The sequence below is a fragment of the Marmota flaviventris genome, chromosome 12 (assembly GCF_047511675.1).
Source record: "Marmota flaviventris isolate mMarFla1 chromosome 12, mMarFla1.hap1, whole genome shotgun sequence".
In the NCBI taxonomy this organism is placed as follows: Eukaryota; Metazoa; Chordata; class Mammalia; order Rodentia; family Sciuridae; genus Marmota; species Marmota flaviventris.
This window is the reverse complement of record NC_092509.1, coordinates 100,146,975-100,167,680: the sequence shown is the minus strand read 5'-3', so window position 1 is coordinate 100,167,680 and position 20,706 is coordinate 100,146,975. Positions and strand designations below refer to the sequence as shown.

General features: G+C 48.6%; 1 protein-coding gene across 2 annotated transcripts in view; it reads right to left on the bottom strand.

Moving 5' to 3' along the window:
• Positions 1 to 20,706, bottom strand: part of Astn1 (astrotactin 1) — a 283,759-nt gene that overhangs the window by 17,270 nt on the left and 245,783 nt on the right. For both annotated transcript variants that reach the window (XM_027934944.2, XM_027934945.2), the window contains exons 17-20: positions 12,651 to 12,919; positions 7,144 to 7,277; positions 3,006 to 3,157; positions 1,794 to 1,929 (exon numbers count right to left, since the gene is read on the bottom strand). In XM_027934944.2, coding sequence (XP_027790745.1) covers positions 1,794 to 1,929; positions 3,006 to 3,157; positions 7,144 to 7,277; positions 12,651 to 12,919 — 691 coding nt within the window. The remainder of the gene's footprint in view (positions 1 to 1,793; positions 1,930 to 3,005; positions 3,158 to 7,143; positions 7,278 to 12,650; positions 12,920 to 20,706) is intronic.

The following is a 20,706-nucleotide window of genomic DNA, read 5'->3' as shown; positions in this document are numbered from 1 at the left end:
GGGCCCCACGTGTTCCCAGCTCCTCATCCAGGGCTCTCTCCCCGTCCCGGGGCCTGAAGCACAGGCTTCCCAGCGTCTTTGAGATTGGGGAGTCCCTCCCAGGCCACCCACCTCACCCTCTCTCCGTGATCTGCAGCGCCACCTTGTGGAGGCCGGCGGTTCCTTCCTTAACCCCACGCAGGCAGGGTCTCCTTCAATAATCAACACTGACAGAAAGTTTGTGTCTCATAAGACACAGGAGGGGAGCACTAGGGGGTCACCAAGGAGAGTAGAGTGAGGACAGGAGGGGCCTGTGACCTCTGATCCGGAAACAAAGCCAAATCGGGCCGACATGAGTTACATCCCCGACTGGGTAAAGCCTGGCACTCCTGAAAGATTACTATGCCAACCTCCGGCTCCTTAGAACTGGGAAATCCCTAGCCAACAGTGGGACGGAGCCCCTGAGCCCTTATCACCAAGGGTCATGTGAGTTTCCCTGAGTCTGGGAGGTTTGGCAGGGCTGGTGGTGTGAGTTCTCAGATCCTCTTTGTTTCCCAGGCTCTCCAGCAGGGGAGGACCACAGCTGCCCAGTACCAGAATAGGAATGAGGACCGTCCACCATCACTGGAAGGGCAGGCTGCCTCCCCTGGTCTTAGTACTGTCACCTACACCTGCACACACGTCCCCATCCCCCAGACGTCCCTTGTCCCCAGGTGTTTCGCTTTCTCTACGCATGGCCTCCACTTCCGGCTCTTACTAGTGCACTGAAGGTATTCAGCCAGAGCAGTGAGCTCACGGCCATCAATGCCACTCGAATCCCCAGCACTTTCGTCTTTGAACTCCCTCACTGTGGAAATGGAAATGATTTATTCTGGAAACCCTGACTCTCTTCCTGTGACCTCATCTGTAAACTGTGAAATGCTTTTCATACTGATGGGGTCAAAAGGCCCCAGCACCGCATCACTGTGAGTTCTGCCTTCGCCCCCAGATTTTTTCCATCATGACTTAGATTCTATCACGATCTCTCCTCTTTTGGCGTCTTTTATGCCTCTGCTTCACAAATATTGTCCGATTGTTCCGAGAGCACAGGGAGAGACGGGGAAGGGTTCACCGAGAGAATAGGCGTCATTCACAATACTTTCTTTGAAAAAAAAATGCCGGCCAGTTCTAAGTTCTATAAATTATTTCAGTGCCACTAATGCTAGCTTTCTAAAGCACAGTTCTTGATGTTCTTTCCTCAAAAAAAAAAAAAAAAATCAATGTTCTCCTCTGACGTTCGGTGTTCACCAATTCTGTCTGCCTCAGTTTCTTCCGTTGCCTCTTACTCAGGTGCCCGCTCCCCCTTTGGTCCACTCGCTACTTTCCTTCGTGCCCCTTCGTGCCCCTTCTCCTCTGCCCTTGCTGTGTCCTCAGCCTGTGTTCCCTTCTCCGTGCTTCTCCAGCTGTGGACGTCTAAGGACCTGGGTAGAGGCCATCTGCTCTGGTTGGGAGGAATGGCTTCTCTCTTTTTTCTTCAGTGTGTTCCTTGCTCTTCTTTCAAACATTTAGCCATTCCACCTTATGTTCAAATCCGTTGTTTATATGTCTGTCCTCTACCTTGCCACCCCCTGAAGGGACAGGATGGTTGTCTTCCTAGATCCTACCAGTGCCTAAGCATTCAAGAAGGTTCTCTCTAATGGCTCCTTGGGAACAAGACTTCAGAGCCTCCAAATCTTTTGCCAAGACCCTAAAGGAACCCAAGTAGCTAAGGGGGACCAGTAAAGAGCCTTGAACATTTCGGGCAAAGAATCTCCAGGCAGGGGTGGGTTACTCACATGTAAATGGTGTCGGGTTCCAGGCATCGAATGATGAGAGAGATGGTGGTGAGCTGCTTGTCTGGCACCTGAGATGGCATGGCACAAGGGGACTTTGCTCCAGAGATGATGTCGTCCACGAAACTCAACACTGTTTCTATCCAGAGGGAAAGAATTGGAAAAGGCATGAGAAACTGAAGGCCAAACAATGACAAGATACAATCAACTCAATGAGAACTTATCAAAATTAGTCAATCCCAATCTCCTTAAATTCCTAGTTTTTTTTTTTTAAAAAAAAGAGGGGATGAGGAGAGACCCAGAGGAATTTTTTTTTTAACTGTTTCTTATTTAGCCTATCAGTTTAGACCTATTCTTCCTGAGCTGGTTCAGAAACAACCTAGGTAAAATGTACAGACCATATCTGTGAACTCTCTCATGAGACATTCTTGCAGTGGACAAAGCCTAGCTACTTTGGCCGGTGGGTCACTGCCGTGCCTCAGTGATACCTGTGTATCCCAGAAGAAGGACCTCAGGAGGAGCTGTAGACCACTCCCCAGGCCTGAAGGCAGTCACCTGGTGGACCCACATGTGTCTCAGTGGCCAGTTCACGAGAATCTATTTACCCTGATTGTGGACATGGCCATCCTGATGGAGGACGGCATCTCAGCATGAGTCTCAGGGATGGTGTTGACCATTTCCTCTGCATAGACAGGGAGATAACAAGGCCTGGGACATTTTTCATGGTGCGTTTCCATTCCTTTAAGGCTTCCCTCTCTCGGTTGGACCCAACAAAAACAGAGTTTGCTTTAGGACAAAACCCTGAGCCAGCGCATCTGTTTGCACATGCTTTCGCCTGGAGGGGGTTATTAGCAAAGAAATTTTTTTTCTGTAATCATGAGAGTGGTTAGCAGAGAATTGTTTCCTAATTGTGGGCGAGGATAACTAGCATACTATATTGCTGTTTCTTTGTGAGTGGGCCTAGAGGCAATGAAATGGACACCTCTTTTATAAACAAAAAGAGAGGCAAAATCAAAACAAGACTCTTGGACGCTCCCCACGCAAAGACTCTTAAATGGACGAGACAGGCTGCTGCTTGGAAGAGACAGCAGCTGCAGCTTCCCTGTCCTCCCACACTGCTCTGGGTCCCGGGGACGGGGGCAGAGCCGGAGGCTGGGCGTTCTTCTTTAATTTTTACCTTAGATGTAAACCAGCCCACGTGCAGGGCACGCTCACCTGTCTCCACTTTAGAGTGGTCCATCCTGTCGGTGACCTTCTCTTGACGGATGAGGTAGTCCACAATCTGCACCCCGATTGGTGGCTCTGAGTGTTCCCACTCCAGGACCACGAGGGTGCTGCTGGGCTCATGAACCGTGGAGAGTCTCAGCCTATGTGCAGACAGGAGGGGACATGAGATGGGGACCCAGCTCAGACCTGCACTGGCCACTGGGCACCTTCTCAACTGGCACATGGTATACTCTTCCTTTTTCGTTTTTCTAAAATGTTTATTTTTTAGTTGTAGTTGGACACAATACCTTTATTTTATTTATTTATTTTTATGTGGTGCTGAGGATTGAACTCAGGGCCTTGCACGTGCTAGGCGAGTGCTCTACGGCTGAGCCACAACCCCAGCTCTTCTTGCTTAAGCTACTAAAATGACTTCCCTGGAGGCCCATCTCTTTCACTAGATAGTATGTTTCTTCAAGATCCTTGATATGTGATTTATGCCTCTAAGCACCTGTTACAGATTAGGAACTCAATGAACATTTGTAAGTAAATAAACAGACAAATAAAAATAAATGAATGAATGTTACATGGGTAGGGGTAGTTTTGGAAAATTCTCAGGATCCAGTGGTCTAAAAAGAAGTGGGGAATCGGAAGCAGGAGGGAAACCCGAGTCCCTTATAAAGCCCTTATAAAGGTATGCCTTTATATGGCTTGAAAATACAATTTCTGGATTTCTTTTGAGAAATTTTAAGACAATGTGGGTCCTCCTGAAGGTGGTGACCAAGGGAACCTTGCATTAACAAGGCCACACTTAGTTTAGGCTCTGTAGCATCACTGGGATCTGTCCTGTCGTCCTTGACCCCCCTCCTGCTTCTTCCCCATCTTCCACCGGCAGCTTGGAAGTGGTGCCCATGGAGGGCTTCAGAGGGTGTGAGGACGCTGTCGAGTTCTCCCTGGCCAGTGTCCTAAACCTGCCTGTTCAGTTCTGGTTCGTTTTGCCTTTGCTCTTGGGTTTCTGTGAACCTGATGCTATAATTCCAGCATCTACTTGTATTTCGCAATTTGAAATCTCATTCTCTGCGAGTTGTCCACTTTGGCCACGGCTCTGCCTTGCCATCTCTTACCTCCTTGTACCTCGTAGAGTCTCAGTAATCATTGTTGACGTTCACTGGTGTGGACCTCCTGATTGTCCGCGTGGTTTCAATTCACTGCCTTGTTCTGACTTCTTCTAGGGGGCTCAGGTTTCCCTTCTGCTTCCAATTCCCCACTTCTTTCTAGACCACTGGATCCTGAGAATTTTCCAAGCTCCTGCTCTCTCCAGCCTCCCCAGGCCCCTAACAATTATCCCTGCCACTCACTCCTGTCCTTGGTTTCTGAATCCCACAACCATCTGCAATTCAGGCCCTCCTGCCCACCACTCAGCTCCCAGATGACTCTCATTGCTCTCAGGGACCACTGGGCAAGACACTGTGGATCACCTCAAACCATCTGCAATGTTCTATTTTAATTCAGTAAATATTTATGAAGTACCTGTTCCTTGCAAGGAAGTGCTGGATCCTAAGAACACAGTGGCCCTAGCCCCTACTTTTATGTAGCTTATTGGGTAATAGAAATATACAATTATACATGCTAAAAACTTCAGCAAGAAATCATAGGACACTGTGGGAGCAATAGTAAGGGGTTTAGCTAGTGGGAAAATAATTGAAAACACATGTTCTCCTGCTAGTGGCTACTATGAAGGAGCACATAGTTTGCATATGACATTAGGATGGAATAAACCCAAAACAGTGCGGATATTGACAAATTCATTAATTAGAGTCATATGCAGAATGCTATTTTGAAGAAAAAGCGCTAGGCAGCTTAAGTAACTAACTAAGCCTTCTGAGAACTCAAATTCTGTGAAAATATGGACTAAGACCAACCCCTATTGAGAAACAGAAGTGTGTGTGATTTACACAGACTTGTGTAAAATTAGAGTGTGTTTCTATTTCCAACTACCAATTAAAATGCAAGAAACTGATGTTTGTAACTGAAAGAAGTGATCAGAGTTGACAAGAAAAGTGAGGCACCTAATAGACATTTCCTGTTTATGATATTTTAACTCAAACCGCTCTTTAGCTATGATAGTTAGTAAATGCAGGTTTAGAGATGAAGCCAGCCTTGGGCCAATGGGTGGGCCTGTGTCTACCTGATAGCTTTGCTGGCTTCAGTGGTACCTTTCAAAGGTGGCTTTCTACCTGGTAAGTCAGTCCAACAGCCTGAGATTCTGATGCACCCTTTCTCCTGGATGAAAGAACTCTGACTACTAATGACCTTGGTTCTCCTTTGACTCCAAAAGTCCCAGTTATGATACAAAGAGCAAGAAGCCAGTGCTTGGTGAATCTAAAACCACCCACAGAGAGAAGGAAGGCAACTGCTCGGAATGACACTCTACCAACATCTTCTCCTCTTTCCATTTTCATTTTGCTCCGTCCTGGGCCTTTAACGTCCACCTCACTCCATGAAATAGGCCTGGCCTCCACCTCCTGCCTCCTGCTTCTGCTTACTCAGCCCTCAGTTACCATGGGTCCTGCTAGCTTTGGGATTCCTTGCTTTACCAACCCATGGGGTCTTGTTCCACCATTTTGTCCTACCAGCACTTTCTTTTGGATGCATATTCTGTGGCTTCACCAGCATGGCAGATGCCCTAACAGAGGCTAAGCAGAGTCCTGCCTTGGGCCCTGGCCCTCGGCTTGCCTTTTTCTGTTTAGTCTTCCCTGGATGGGGAGGATATTGGACATGTTCACTCTCAGGCACTTCTGTAGCACCTCCTCCTCTTCACCCCTCAAATGCAGACACCCCTTAATGCTCATCTCCAACCCTCTGCTCCGCACAGTTAATACTTGCTCCAGAGCATCTTTTCACAGAGCTGTGGGCCCATCTCCTATGTGGGGGGATGGGCAGACATCTGGTTATCTCTGGTTTACTTTTTCCACAGAGCTCCATCCTTCTCTGCCCACTGACCATCTGCAGGACCATCCCCCACCCTCCCCTCCCACACACAGCTCCAGGCAAGCCCAAATAGAACTGGCCTCCACAGACCCATATAGCTTTGTGGCTTCTCTCTTTCCAGCCAGCCAGGTCTTAAGCCTGAAGGTCACTCTCAGCTTCTCCTTCCTCCTCAGATGCACAGTCACCAGACCCTATTATTTCTACTCAAATCACCTATCAGTTTTGTCCTCCCATATTATAACGGATGGTGTTATGGCTTATATATTAGGTTTATATATGAGCTCATGTGTGAGACAATGCAAGAATTTTCACAGGTGAAAGGGAATGGAAGGTGTAACATATTCAGTGGATTAAACCACTGATATGGATTAACTGGGTGGTAATGATAGGCAGGTAGGGCATGGCTGGAGCAAGCAGGTCTCCCTTTGGGGTTTATATCTGCCATGTCCTGAACAGCTTCCCTCCACCATGCCCTTCCACCGTGTTCTTCTGTCTCACCTTGGGCCCAGAGCTATGGAGTCAGCCAGGCATGGACTGAACATCTGAAACCATGTACCAAAATAAACTTTCCTCCTCAGGTCTTTGGGTCACAGTGATGCAAACTGACAAAAGCAGCTGAGAACATGGCCTCTGGGTCATGGCCCTACTTCCCGCTCTATCACCTTGGAGAAATTATCCAATCCATTTGAAGCTAGTTCCTAGTCTATTAAATGGGAGGGGGTGGAGCAATATCTAAGTACTCTGCACAGTGCCAGGAGTGCAGTGAGTGTGTAATGGGTGGGAGTGTTGTTGGTCTATCAGATCTCACTGAAGACCTCTAACATCCTCCATTCAACAGCACTGTGACCCTACAACCTCTTAACCATCCTGCTGTTCCTTTTTCATATTCAAGGAGAAGTTCAAGTGCCACCTCTTCCATGAAGCCTTCACCATTGCCCAAATTTGGACTCTTCACACTGTCTTTAAATGTCTGTAACACTTGTCGCATTCTCTCTTGTACAGTAACAGTTCCCTGAAAGCAGGTACCATGCCACGTTCTTCCTCCCAATCCTGAGTACCCAGCCTATTGCTCTGTAAACAGTAGACATTCAGTACTTCTCTGCAGACTGATGCAGAGGCATGCACACAAGAGAGAGGCAGAGCGAGGGAACCGTACACAGGCTGTGGGAGCGGTGCGCAGGTGGGGAGTCCGTCAGCCCCGAAAGCGGTGGAGTCGCAGCGACACCAGTCCTCAATGACGTCTCCAGTGCCCGAGCACCAGAGGGAGCTCATGGTGGCCTCCTGTAAGAGCTGCACAAGAGAGCAGAGAGTGAGCACCGGGCAGCCAGGGCTGGGTCGTCAGGACCAGGAGATGGCGTATCAAGCCTCTGCGTCACCCCGACTCATCTCCAGAGAGCGCATTGTGTCACCATCGCACCATTTTTTTGCTATGATTCTTATCTCAGGATAAGAAATTCTGGGGAGCTGAGCCCTGGAGAACCTTGAGGTCCCCCTCCTTTAAGCATAACAGCTCATCCCTGTGGTTGAGAGGTGTCACCTTGGAGGCAAGACGTGCTCCACCTCCATCTCCCTCCCAGCGGGCTCCACCACTCAACCCACCAGCTCCAGGATCCAGGAACAATGACATCTTTCCACACGTCTCTGGGTGCTGGCCTGCCCCACTCCTTCCTCTGCCCAGAGGCACTCTGCCTTTTCAAATACCTCCATCTGCATCCTCATTTGCCGCCCATCTTGCCCTAGTATTCCCTTCCTGTTTCTTCAACACACTTTGTAAACCACTTACAAAATGCAACAAATTCTGCCTTGAGCCGTGGTGGGGCATTAGGCAACTCTTTCTCAATAGACCATTAAGGGGTGGGGGGGGGGGAGCCATGTCTCACAAAGGCTGAGAAGTGCGCTTGGGGTCAGTGTGTCCTGGGTGAGAACTCCAGCTTTGTCAATCTCTGCCATGTGACCTGGGGCACGTTACGTGAAGGCAGTTTTCTCAGTGATAAGGTAGGATAAAAATAGCACTTTCCTCATAGGGGTTCTGTGACAATTAAGTGGAATAATACATGCCAAGTGAAATAACATAAGTACAGTGCCGGGCACACATTAGTCATCATTAAATGCTGTCCGTTGTTATTGTCTGTAAGTGACAGGGTGGAGTCTCACGTAGAACCTGGTGACCGCCACAGAGCCCAGCACAATGGCCCTCGTGGAGCTGATTACCATTCAGTTGTGGATGAAGTTAGACCGCTGAGGTAACCGAACTCTGGAATAGGCAATTCCAGGGTGAAAAGGTGGATTCTGATGGGGTTCTGACCCATTAGTGGGGGTCCTCACCCCCGGGTCAGGGTGAGCTGGGGGTGGCTGCTCCAGGCTCACGGAGCCCAGAGCTCTCCCTCTGGGCCACTCTGCGTCTGCAGCCGCCCCTGCTCTGAGGACTCTCCCCGTTCCGCTCTGCACATCCACACCCGACTGGTAAACGGGGGAAACGAAGCCTAGCTTCCCTGGAAGAGTTCACAGCAAAAAACTCAAAAAGAAGAGAAGAGGAAGAAGAAGGAAGGGAGGAAGAAAGAAGAACAGGAGGGAGGGAAGAGGAAAGGATAACCCTACGAAAAACCCAAATACCTCAACCTGGAGCAGGAATCCATGTTCTATTCTTTCTGAGTGCAGTGTAGACGACCTTAGGTCGGAAGAGGTGGGAGCTTTTAGGGAACATCAATTCCTGATGATCACTTTTGTAGAGTTTGTAATTTATAAGGCCGTCTTTGGTGCTAACACTTTGGTAATCATGAAGAACAGTGGATGACTCTGAGAGTTAAAGAAGCTGGGTGACCTGCTCAGGGTGACCGGCTAGTGAGGGGGGCAGCACCCAGACCCGAGTTCAACATGACCTGCTGGATGGACATCAGAGGCTCTTGATTAATGCATCCACCAGGTGCTCAATTTGTGACGTGTCTAACTGAACCAAATCTAAATCAAAGGGTGCATGGTTGAAAACTAGGGAAACAGACTTTCTTTGAGGTCAGTTGAATAACAAAGAAATTGTGACTGCTGCCTGATGGAACCTTCAATCAACAATTACTTGGCTCCTATGAAGAGCCATTTCCTGTGTCAAGTGTTAAGGACAGGACGCAGGAGACACACAGGGCCCCTGTCTGCATGAATCTTACAGCCAGATGATGAACAAGCAAACTGAAGTTACGTAGATACCCAGATGCTCACAGTTGAGGGAGGACTCCAGAGTCCTCCAGAGGCAAGGCCCTGAGATGCACATGGTACAGGAGGGAAAAGGAAGGGTGGGAAACCCCGTGGAGGGGTTTGGAAAGGTCTCTGTGAGAGGTGACATTTTTATCTGGGCTTTGAGGAATAGGTCAAAAGTCATCTTGTCACAATGTTGGGTTAGTGCCACAGGTAGAATAAACAATATTAAGACAACATGGGCCTGGATGAAACTTGAGTTCTAAAATCAACCGAAAAAGCCCAGTCTCTCTACAGAGACAGAGTGGGGGGATGCTAAGCAGCGAGAAGGAGATAGGGCTGGGTTACTAGGGCCACATGGGCTGAGGTAAGGAGGGGATTGTGTTTCAAGAGCGATGATAAGACATTAAAGTGTCTTAACAGGAGAGCATCATGACCAGATTTTCCATCCAAAGGAGTGTGGAAAAACAAAAGTCCTTTCTTCAAATGCTTTAACTTTCTACCTTTGATTCCCACCACTCCATGAGAGTTTATGCTTTCTGAATCCTGGGTTAAAGTTAACTGTAAAAAGTTGAATGAGAGGAAAAGAGAGAGGTCAAGGAGAAACCCTTTAGAAAAGGAAGAAAAAAGGAAATCACATTTTTCTTAGTTCCTACAAGGTGAGATGAGTTGCATGTTATCAAATTGAATTCTAAGTCCAGAAAAGAAATTGGATTTTTCAGTGGTTTTTTTTTTTTTTGTGTGTTTCTCTAAGGGGATAGCTGAACTTCCACGCCATGTTCATCTATACATTCACTTACACACTTATCCATCATTTATTCATCCACTTAGCAGAGGGTCAACTCTGCACCAGCCGCTGCTAGACATGCTGTAGAGGAAGCTTTTCTGTCCATCTAAACAGGAATCAATAACTGTGTGAACAATTCTGCTGGCAGGTGATCCGTGCTCCTAGAGATGGACACACAGGCATTGGGAATTACATGAAGGGATGGATACCTGAGTTGGAAGAGTAAGGGAGGATTCTGGGTGTTTGGGCTGAAACTTGATGTAATAGTAGGAGTCTGAGAAATGTGGGAGATGACATTCTTGGGACAGAGTTGGAAGTCTGCAGGGCCAGACACACGATGGAAAACGGTTGTGTTTGAGGGGGCACAAGGAGCTCAATTTTGAGAATGGCCTGTAAGGTACAGAGTAGGAACAACCTAACCATGCACGTGAAGACAAACAGGATCATGGACTGACCTGTGACATTGTGCTGAGGACTCCAGATTGCATTCTATCTGCAGAGCCATTCAATCATTTTGGTGCCATGTGGTCAGAAATCCATATTAAATAATAACTTTGGGTTACTATAATAAGATGGCAGCCCAATACTATAATAGATATGCTGTAAGAGGGATCTCATGAAAAATATGATTTAAGAGACTATTGCTGCTCTTGGCAATGGAATAGACATTGGGAATGACAAGGAAAATCCAGGAAGCATCTCTAGACTCCAGTCTGGCAAGTTAAGGAAGAAAGTGACGTTCACTGAGATGGTAGCACAGCAGCTATGTGTTTGGGGCACAAGATGGTGAGCTCAAGTTTGTTGGGTCGGCCAAATGGTTTTACCATTGTGTTTCTTTATCACAATTATGGATCACACTGAAATATGGCACCAGAGATCATCTAGTCCAATAGAAGAAGGACATAAAAACACACACTGAGTCTCTAATGTCACGACTTAGCCCCCCCCCCCCCCCCCCCCCCCCCCCCGCCTCCAGTTCTCCTTAGCTCCTGCCTGCCGCGTCTCCGTTCTTTGGGAGGAAGAACAAACATGGAAAGAACACGGAGTAGAGAGGATGGCAGAGAGTCAGGTGACAATGAGAGCAGAAGAAACACGTGGTGGGGACCAAACTCCAGCTGGGACCACCTTGTCAGTGTGTTTAGAAATTAAGGTGTTCAAATTATGGCCAGATGGAGGGCATCTCCACACCTCTCTCTGAACACGGGGGTACCGAGGGCGGAAGGGATGATATTTGGCCTTTGAACGGGGATTGCTGAGGACACGTTCTGTTCAGCACCTTCACTTTGCTTGCAATCCTCCCGGAAAGTAGAGACGCATCCTCCTCTCACCAAGCTCTTCTCTATTGTGCAGCATTGTGCACCCTGATTCACAGGATGGTTCTGGTGAATTCTCTGACCCTACTGTTCCCAGGCAGGTGGCATAGGAACCCTTGAGCTGTCAGAGGTGGCAGCACTGGGGAAGATGAAGTGGGGCAGGCAAGAGAGGCCTGGCACTGGATGGAGTCCCTGCAGCTTTGAGTCTCCATGGGGACCCAAGCCCCTCCTCTCTTCCTTCAAGCCCCTCTTCTCCCCCACTCCTCTCCCCATAGCCACCTTGATCAGATTCAAAAGGAATTTGTAGGCCTTGGGAACAATTCCTCTTTGTCTTCCTGTGATGAAAAAAAAAATGTATTTTCGAACATTCAGTGAAATATCTGTGGCAGAGGCGCTAGGCGAGAAAGCACACACACACACACACACACACACACACAATCCTCCTGTTGGTCTGAGCAACACCTATGAAACAAACTGTGTCACAGCAGGTGTCTCTTCAAAGAGAGAAAAGAAAGCAATTATCACCCCACCTGGATGGGCACGTCTCCCAGTCAGGTAAGCAGCTGTGGCTGCTGCCTGTGGTCCCACCCAGGGACTCCCTGCTTTGACTTGTGCTGGTGGGGCTGGTGGTGGTTGTGTGTCTGTTTGGATCATTCTGATCTGTAGGTCCTTGAGGAGGTCAGAGGCCTACCTCCGCCCCCTTTCTCCTCCCCGTCTATTCATTTTCTCCTGACATCTTTGGAAAGGGAGATGCAGAGGCAAAGGAGGGTGGCTGGGAAATGCCATGACCCAGCAGCATAATCACAGGCAGAAAGATCTGCAAAGATGTGGCGTTTTGTTCTTAGAGCCAGCGGGATGGGCAGGAAACCAACCCCCTCCAGACCGAGGCTGCCAGAACCTTCCTCTGGGACCTGTGCCTGATAAGCTCCTTCCAGTCCAGACACAGCTGGTCCCGGGCTTGGGAATCAGCGAGGAGAGCTGCCCACCTCCTAGGCCCACAAGGTGGGACAGGGCTGAGCCTCTTCCTCACCAACAGATAGGGACCCTCCAGCCAATCTGACCTCAGTGAGTGCAGTCCTTGGGCTTCCCAGTCTACTTACTTCCTTTCAGCCCTTTTGGCTCAAAGACTCTACAAGTGCTCAGCTGTGACTCCTGAATCATATTTGCATGGGTGTTGTGGATGCATCTCTTTGACTTAATATGCCAACATGCAAATCTAAGCAAATTAGGTCACTGGATTAGCTAAACAAAAAGCCCCCCCCCCCCAATCCCAGCGCTAGTATGGAGCTCTGCTGCACCCTGTCACTTCCCCGGGCTGCGCGGAAAGCCCTCTTTTGTTGGTGGTGCCTCCCAGAGCCCAGGGTCCCCGCCTCTTACCCTTTGGGTCTGATTGTTGGTCACCAGTTCATAGATGGGGGCTGCTCTGGTCACCTCCAGCAGGACAGGTTCAGCAGGCGTGTCAGGGCTGGATGTCACATGACACAAGGGGCAAGATGAGGGACATCGCCCTTTGCTCTGACACTCCATGCGGACTCCGGCTGCCATTCGCTTGGTGCCAGAGTCGGACAGGCTGGCGATGTATTCTGGGAACGTCAGCACCTTGGGGTCTCTTTCCCGCTCCTCCGACTCATCAGATGGGGAGTTGCCTGCCACACACAAAATGAAAAGAAGCGGTGAGGGAGGCAGGATAGCAAGGACAGCCGTGACCTCATGGCCGCTGAGTGCCCGGGTCCAGTCCTCGAGAGATCAGAAAGTGCAGCTGAGAGGGGAAGTGTGTGATCCCCACATTCCACTTAATTTGGGGCACACACCCTCCCAGTGACACAGAGCTTCCAAGTGTGTGACCAGGTTGTTCTTTTCTGAGAATCATCAGTCCCAGAGGGATGCGTCTCTAGGATATGCTTCTGACCATCACCAGGAACACAGACAATGACAGCAATTGTTCCTTGACCCAGTTTCTTCACGTGTGCAGTGGAGATCCTAATCATACCTACCTCTGGCTTTGTGAAGTGAATGAACCACACAGTGTTTGTAAAGCACACACCGCGGTGGCTAGCCCGTATCAAATCCTCAGCCTAGTAGTTTTGATCCTAACTATAGCTAAGGCTTATGGGTTGGGAGGAGATGGGTTCGAGATCTCGTTCAGCCATGGCATGCATGGGGTTCCCCATCAGACCCATTTTATAGAGGAGGGAAGTGAGACGAGTAACCCGGTTATCCTTGGATCTGGAATATTCCCCAAAGACATGTTGGAAGACTCGGTCCCAGTGCAGCCACATTCAGAGTGGGACTTTGGGGAAGTGATTGGATCATGAGGGCTCTGACCTCATCAGTGAATTCATCCATTGATGGATTTATAGCTATTGAGACTACGGAGAGTTGACTATTGAGAGATGATAGAAATTGGGTGGAAACTAGTTGGAGTCCTTGGAGGTGAGCCTTTGGGGACTACACCTTGTCCCTAGCCCCCTTCATTCCTCCTCCCTCTCTCTGCTTCCTGGCTCCCCTGAGCTGAGCAGTTTACTTCTGCCACACCTTCTTCCTCCATGATGTTCACTCTGACCACAGGGCCTAGTGATGGGCGGAGTGGCCACAGACCAAAACCTCTGAAGCCATGAGCCCAGATAAATCCTTCCTCCTTTAAGTTGTTTTTCCCAGGTGTGTTGCCTCCAGGACAGAAGGCTGGCTAGCAGACTTAAGGCCACCCAGCTGAGGTACTGTGTGAGCTAGACCTGGACTCCGCTCGCCTGATTCCGAGGATGAGCAGGACCGCTCTGCTTTATAATCAATCATGTATTTGAGACGGGGAGGACATTTTGGCTTTTTCAAAAAGATCTGCACCCTTGTTTGATAAGTAAAAGGGAGTTAGAGAAGCTCTTTGTTGATTTTTGGTGACGAACCTGGGAAGTGCCTATCAGAGAATGATGGTTTGTTCACCCCACAAGAAAGCCCTGCCCCCAGTGATTCCTCCCGGTTCTCCATTTGACTCTGAGGGAGTCTGCTGGCAGAAAGCACAGGGCTCCTGAAGAGTGTCTGTCTCCTGTCAGCAGTTCCTGTCCCAATCAGGAAACGATTTCAGGGACCACTGTGCTCCTAGGACAAGGGGCATGCCTAGAGCGTGGATTCTGGTCTTTGACCTTATGGAGAACACAAGACTGGACGGGCCAGATCCTTGGGTGAAGTGGTGGGAAGGATCTGCAACGTGGTTCCAGAAGGTCATTGCACGATCTGACTCACCACCTTTATAGAGTCCTCTCCCAAGGGGACCAGGGAGCTCCTGTGCTACTCCCTCTTGTTTGCTGTTGAATGTGAGCCCATTTGGAAGCATGAGGCTTCGCATGGAGCATCCCATGCTGCTGCTTTTCAGATGAGCACCAGGAGAGGTGCTGGGCAGACCAGGTATCCTCACCCAGCAACTCCACTGACATGGGACTTCTGCGTGTGAGGGCCAAGGACCACTCAGTGGCTATAATATGAGACATAATTTATTTAGCATTTGCATTTGGTAATAGGCCCAGAGTGGAGCTCGGGTCCTTCCAGGAGCATGTGCTGTACACACCCAACCCCAGAAAGACGGAGTCCAACAGGAGGCCCAGGAGGTCACTGCACCTCAACCAAAGCGCTTCCTCCACAGGCACATCTCTACCGACACTTAGGTCTGTGCCACTCGGTTGGCACACGGCTGGGGGTGCCTACAAGACTTTCCTGCTTGCTAGATGTTCCTCAGTCTGCTATATGCACTACCAGGAATCAACAGGGTGGAGCGAAGCCCTTGAACCTTTGGTCTGATATGGGCCAACAAGCCTTCATTCACTGGGAAAATGAATAAAATTTTTTAAATCAGGAAACATGCAGTATCTCTTTGCAAAAAAATAATATTTTTGAAAAATTTCTCTGGAAGTTTTGCCAGAGGGCTGAAGGTCTCCTGGTTGGCTTTTAGGCCCCTTACAATCGGGCATTCCTCTCCAACCCATGGCCCTCCTTTGTTGAGAACCCGGTCCACTAAGGCTGGGAAAAAATTTTTCAAAAGTGCCACTAGATGGTGGTATCCAATCTCAAATGGCACTGGGAACTAAACTGTGTGAGCTGAGGTTTTGGCCTTACAGAAAATAAACTTAGAGAAAAATAACACTCGGCTCTTTTGACAATTTTGTGCAAATACATTTTTTTTTTCAATTGGACAATAAAAAATTAAGGAGTAAAACAACCACATACCACTTTCCTAGGGAGAAATATATAATGTGAAAAGGGAGATGATGACACAGTAACTAAGGGAAATCGGAGCCTGCAGGAGAAAATGCAAATCTCCCTCAAAATTCTTACATAGGGTAGAAGTTACTTTCAACAAGTTCCTTTTTTCCTCACCTTTGATAAAACAGCCAGGAACTAACTCTCCTGATTGCTACTTAGGACGCATCGTGCCAACAGTCAGACATTGCCACTAGGGGGCACTGCGACCACAAGCACGGTGGGCTGCCAGGGATTGACACCTCCCTGCCCTCCAGCTCTCCATCATTAAGGCTTGTAATTGCTGCAAACATGAGGGGCTGCTCCCCTCGCTGCTGTCTTCTGGCTATTCCAATTAAAATCAAGATGCGGCTAATCCCTGTCAATACCCTTCAGCCCCAGATACTTGACAAGATTAGGGAGTGAAGAGGAGAGGGAAGGGTGCAGACAAAGATGATTGGGAGGCCACGGAACTCCTTTTAATTCAGAATCTTATTTTCCATCTCCTGGAAGTATTCAGGCCGATACACAGGGCCCTGCTGGAGGGCGAGACCAACGATCCCCGTGGCCTCCTCATCACACCGGTTGGGGCTGTCAAGACAGGAGCTGGATTTGCACGGAAGCAATGAGCAGTGAGCTCCCAAAAGCCATCTATTCAGGTTCTGGAGAAGAATGAAGATGTGCGTGAGAGAGAGAGATTTTTCAAATAGGAAACACATTTTCTATGTGCAGTTGAAGATACAATTGGGAAATACTCCTTAAAATGATGGAGTCCAGTGGTGAAGGCCCAGATAAATCTCCCTCAGCCAGATAGAGCTTCTATACCCATCGTGTCTGGGAAAGAGAGTTTCTGGTCCTAAAAGCTTCAGGAGAGTCTTATCTTTGACACTTACTGCCTTTTAGCTCCCCACTGTGTGGGTTGGAGTGAGTAGAGAGGTTTGTGGGTAGAGAGAGGCAGGGAGGAGAGGCCACCTATTTCCATGGGGTCCACAGTGGCTCTCCCTCCAGTGCTGACTCCTCTTATAGTCCTTGCTATATCTTCCTTCAGCTATGGGTAGAAATGCTCCAGGAATTTAAGACATCATGCTGTCTCTTAGTAGGATGACTATTCTATTTCAATAAGCACACAATCTCTGGATATAAGAAATAAGTTAAAAGAGTAGAATTTGCAGAGGTGCTTTCTGATAATGAATGCCCCAGGATGTTCTCCTCCCACCCTTTGCCAGAATTCACCCCTACTGCTCTCAGAGGAGGCTCTCCAGTCCAGCTGTGACACTCGGCTTTCTTACAAGTAGAGGAACATCCAACCTGAAATGTAGTTAACAACCCTAAAACTGCAAAGCATTTTGCAAATACAGTTTGCTATAAATAAATGCCATTTGCTTTAGGCTAAATCTGTATCCTCCAGCACACAGTGGATGAATTTCCCCAATAGAATATCATGGTAGGAGAATATTGACGTCCTTAATGCCCAGAATCTCCTGTGTATGTGCCCATGGCCGTGAGCATGTACATACTGACCTGCCCAGATCCAGGAGGGCATGAGGATGGCTAAAGTGACCAAGCCACTCTCTTGCTCTGCTGGTGGGAATTGACAGGTCAGGAAGGCCAATTCCTTGTTATGAAGTCAATTGGTACAATTCCTGTAGGATTCTGGGGCTGCTTAAGAATCTCTCTCCTGAGCTGGTGCCCATGGCAAAGCGATGCTAATGACATCACAGCTAGATCTACAGATGCAGCTCATTAGGCAGCAACGACATCAAATGCAACTGATCAGATCACAGCCTCCAGAGGTGGCTTAGGACCCCCGGGAGGAAGGCTTGGCATGGGCAGATGAGGTGCAGCCACAGAAAGTTGTTCCCTGAAGCCCCCATGCCCTGAGTCCCAGGCCCTACCCCAACCTTCACCCCAGCCTACCCTTGAACCCGGATGCTCAGGTTACCTGAGTTCACGTCTCCTTCCATCCACCCACGCACAACCAGCCTCTTGGGAGGTCAAGGTCACTCTGGACATTAAGTGAGCTCTTAAACCTGCCACGGTGACACACTCTGTGAGGCCCAGTGAAATGCAACATAACATGATGGTTTAATAACTAGGGGAAAAGAAGACAGAGCAGGAACCCCCACTCCTCCCTGCTCCTCTCTGTGAAAGAACGAGTAACCTGGGACCAGGAATGGTGGCTCCTTCACGGTCGAATCTCGTTTGCCTCGTCTAGGTGTGTCTGTCGTCTGTCTGCCTACCCTGTCTATCTGTCTACTGGGTCTCTTCATCCACAGACAAACCAAAGTGGATAAGTCACAACCATGGATTTAAATCATTACAAAATGTCACACATAAGGAACAAAACAAAAGCACCGAGAAACAGCGCTCTAGCCTCTTCCTGATCATAGTGATGCCCCAGCCTCTGTCTGTAGCCAGGAACACAGCCTTAATGGGCACGCAGGGACATCCGCTTGTGTGTGCGACAGGCACCGCACACCTCACGTTCACACTGCAGAAATCATTTCCAGCACACTCTCCTGAGCAGCCTGTTCCTCCTCCCAGAAGTCCTAGCTCAGGGAGGGTGCGATGGACTTCCTGGGTGCTCATCAGAAAATGCAGGCTTCATCACTGTTCTCTCTGTTCATGCCCTGCTCCCCTTGCTAACCAATCACCTTATCTAAAATTTATATTATCTATCTTCCCAAACCATCCACTCCTCCCTCTCCACCCTCACCGCCACTGGAGGAACCAAGTAGTTTAAAAACTACTAATCCAATGGCCTGGGTTTGATGTCTGACCTTGACCTTGTCAGCTGTGTCCTCCGTGGCATTTCTTAGCCTTCCCCTGCCCAGGCTTCCTCACATACAAGGTGCAGATAACAGACGTGATTTAGTAAGGCCGTGGTGAAGGCCAACAACTGTGGAATCCTCAAAGAGAGTTCTGACGAGCCTGGGACTCAGCAGGGCTCCCTCAAGCCACCTATCCACACAACACGGGTTATTTACCCTCCCTGCCCACCTTCAACACCATTGTGTGGTGTCTTGAAGGACAAAATGATTTCTTGCTCTCCACTATAATGTCCCACAGTGCCCAATAGGTAAAGTACACTAATGTATTCTACAATTCATTTAGCAACTATTTATTGAGTGACTGTTGAATTAATAAATCATTTCTAATGACTCATGTGCAAAGTACCTACAGTCTGTGATCTGCAGGTACTAACTAGACAGGCTGGATTCAAGTTCATTTTGGACACTGCTGTCCTGGGTTCTTTTGAAATTTTCTAGTCCTGTCCTAAGAAGAGGGGCATCAAACTAGAATGGATGCCATCACTGTCAGGTACAATGAGAATGATCCAGAGATGATAGGGACACAGAGTTGAGGAAATACTTCAAAAAGCACATTTTGTAAAACACACACACATCTCTAAGGTCATCCGTGTGCTTTGGGTAATTACTTACCTTGGGATGTAAGGATTTAGGCTTAAGAAAGGGCACGGCTGAAGGGCAGACAGCGGTTCCCTGTGGCTAGGAGATCTGGGGAAGTGGAAGTCCACAATGTTGCAAAGTGGTAAAGGGAACAGTGGCCTCCTGGACTGGTGAAGGGATGGGGACCAGCAAGTAGGTATCCATTCTGCATCACCTGTTGCTCCTCACCCAGAAACAGCACTGGAGTGACAGCAAGAGAGAGCCACCTGGACCCCGAGGGACATCGTGAGGAAGAGACATGGACACCAACCTGTGCCTCCTGTGGACTCCTCACGTCCACCACCACCTATTAGCCCTGAGCAAGCACATTTTTCTTGTGGGATTAAACAATGGACATCCCTTGGTCCACATCTGTCCAGAAATTGCTGGAATTCCAAAGACTTTATACTCTTGTCCTCTTCTACAAATGTAGTTATTCTTTTTTTTTAAATCTTTCTCCAGGACATACTCCTTACTTTGTGTTCCAAGATTAAGGCTACTCTGCACGTCAGGCCTAGTTCTTTGGTATTTCTTCAGGAAGTTTCTAGAAATAGCAGAAGGTCTGTGTTACAGTCATGCCCTGTGTCCAGTCCCTTGGGGGCAGTATCCAAGGGTGCCATGTGGCGCAGTGTGATTGTTAGCAGTCATGAGATGCCCACGGAGCACCACTGACTGAGACGTTCAAGAAGAAGTGTCCCTTGGGAAACTGAATTTTTAGTTGATCCTCACTAGAAAATGCTTACTCTTCCTCCATCCTTGTTGACATTTTTCTTTTCTAAAAATGTAGCGTTCCAATTTCCTGCCTGCCTCGTGAAGCATTGCCTACCAAACAGAATTAAACCTTTCCCCAAGGTGCCTCCAGGTGATGATTTTGTTCATCAATTATGACTATGCAGATTTTGGAAGCCGTAGGAGACAGAAATAAAATGGCATCTATACCCCCAATGGCTTTTAGAAATTGATCCATATAAATGTATCCATATAAATATAACATAAGGTTATATTTTGTTAAGTTGTCCCCTCTTTGTAGGCATGTTTTCAAACAAATAATTGTCTCCTTGAGGTTCCTGGATAATTAGGTTCTCAGTAAATTGGGGTTTTGGTATAGAGGCAGCGCTTGAATTTGCCAAAAGTCGTTAGTCAGCTCTGGCATGGGAGCAGTGGATTTAATAACAAGTTGACTAAACTCGCTAAAGCTTCTATACGCCTCTCTTGGTCAGTAAAAGCGATCTTCCATTTGGGGTGAGGAGTTGAGACAGGAACGGCAGGACAGCCAAGTCCACCGAAGGATGAACTAAAACACAAAAAAAGCCTTTGAAACTTGGCCGTGGCCCCCACCACAGCCCCTTTAAATGGTACACTTGGTGTGAAGAAGCAGCTCCCCGGTAAGGATTCCTGGAGACCCGTCTCTGCACAGCCCATATGTCTCAGGAGGAGTGAGGATCAGATCCAAGAATTGCTAGGAAGCCCTTCAGCTTTTGCTTCAAAAACGAGCTCCTCGGATCAGCTGGATGGTGAGTTCCCGGCACCAAGAAGCCGCCTTCTGCTGGGTGGGGTGGTCGCGGCACCTGCCCAAGGCCTCACCCAACAAATACACGGGGTGCGAAGGTGGGAAGGGAGTTCAGCCATTCTAGTCGCTGACGGCCCCAAACTTCTCAAATGACAGCACAAGGCCCAGGAAGACTCTCCACGAAGGCAAGGCTACAGGACCTGAGGTCCTTCTGGGTTATCAGCCGGGCTCTGCCCACCTTCACACC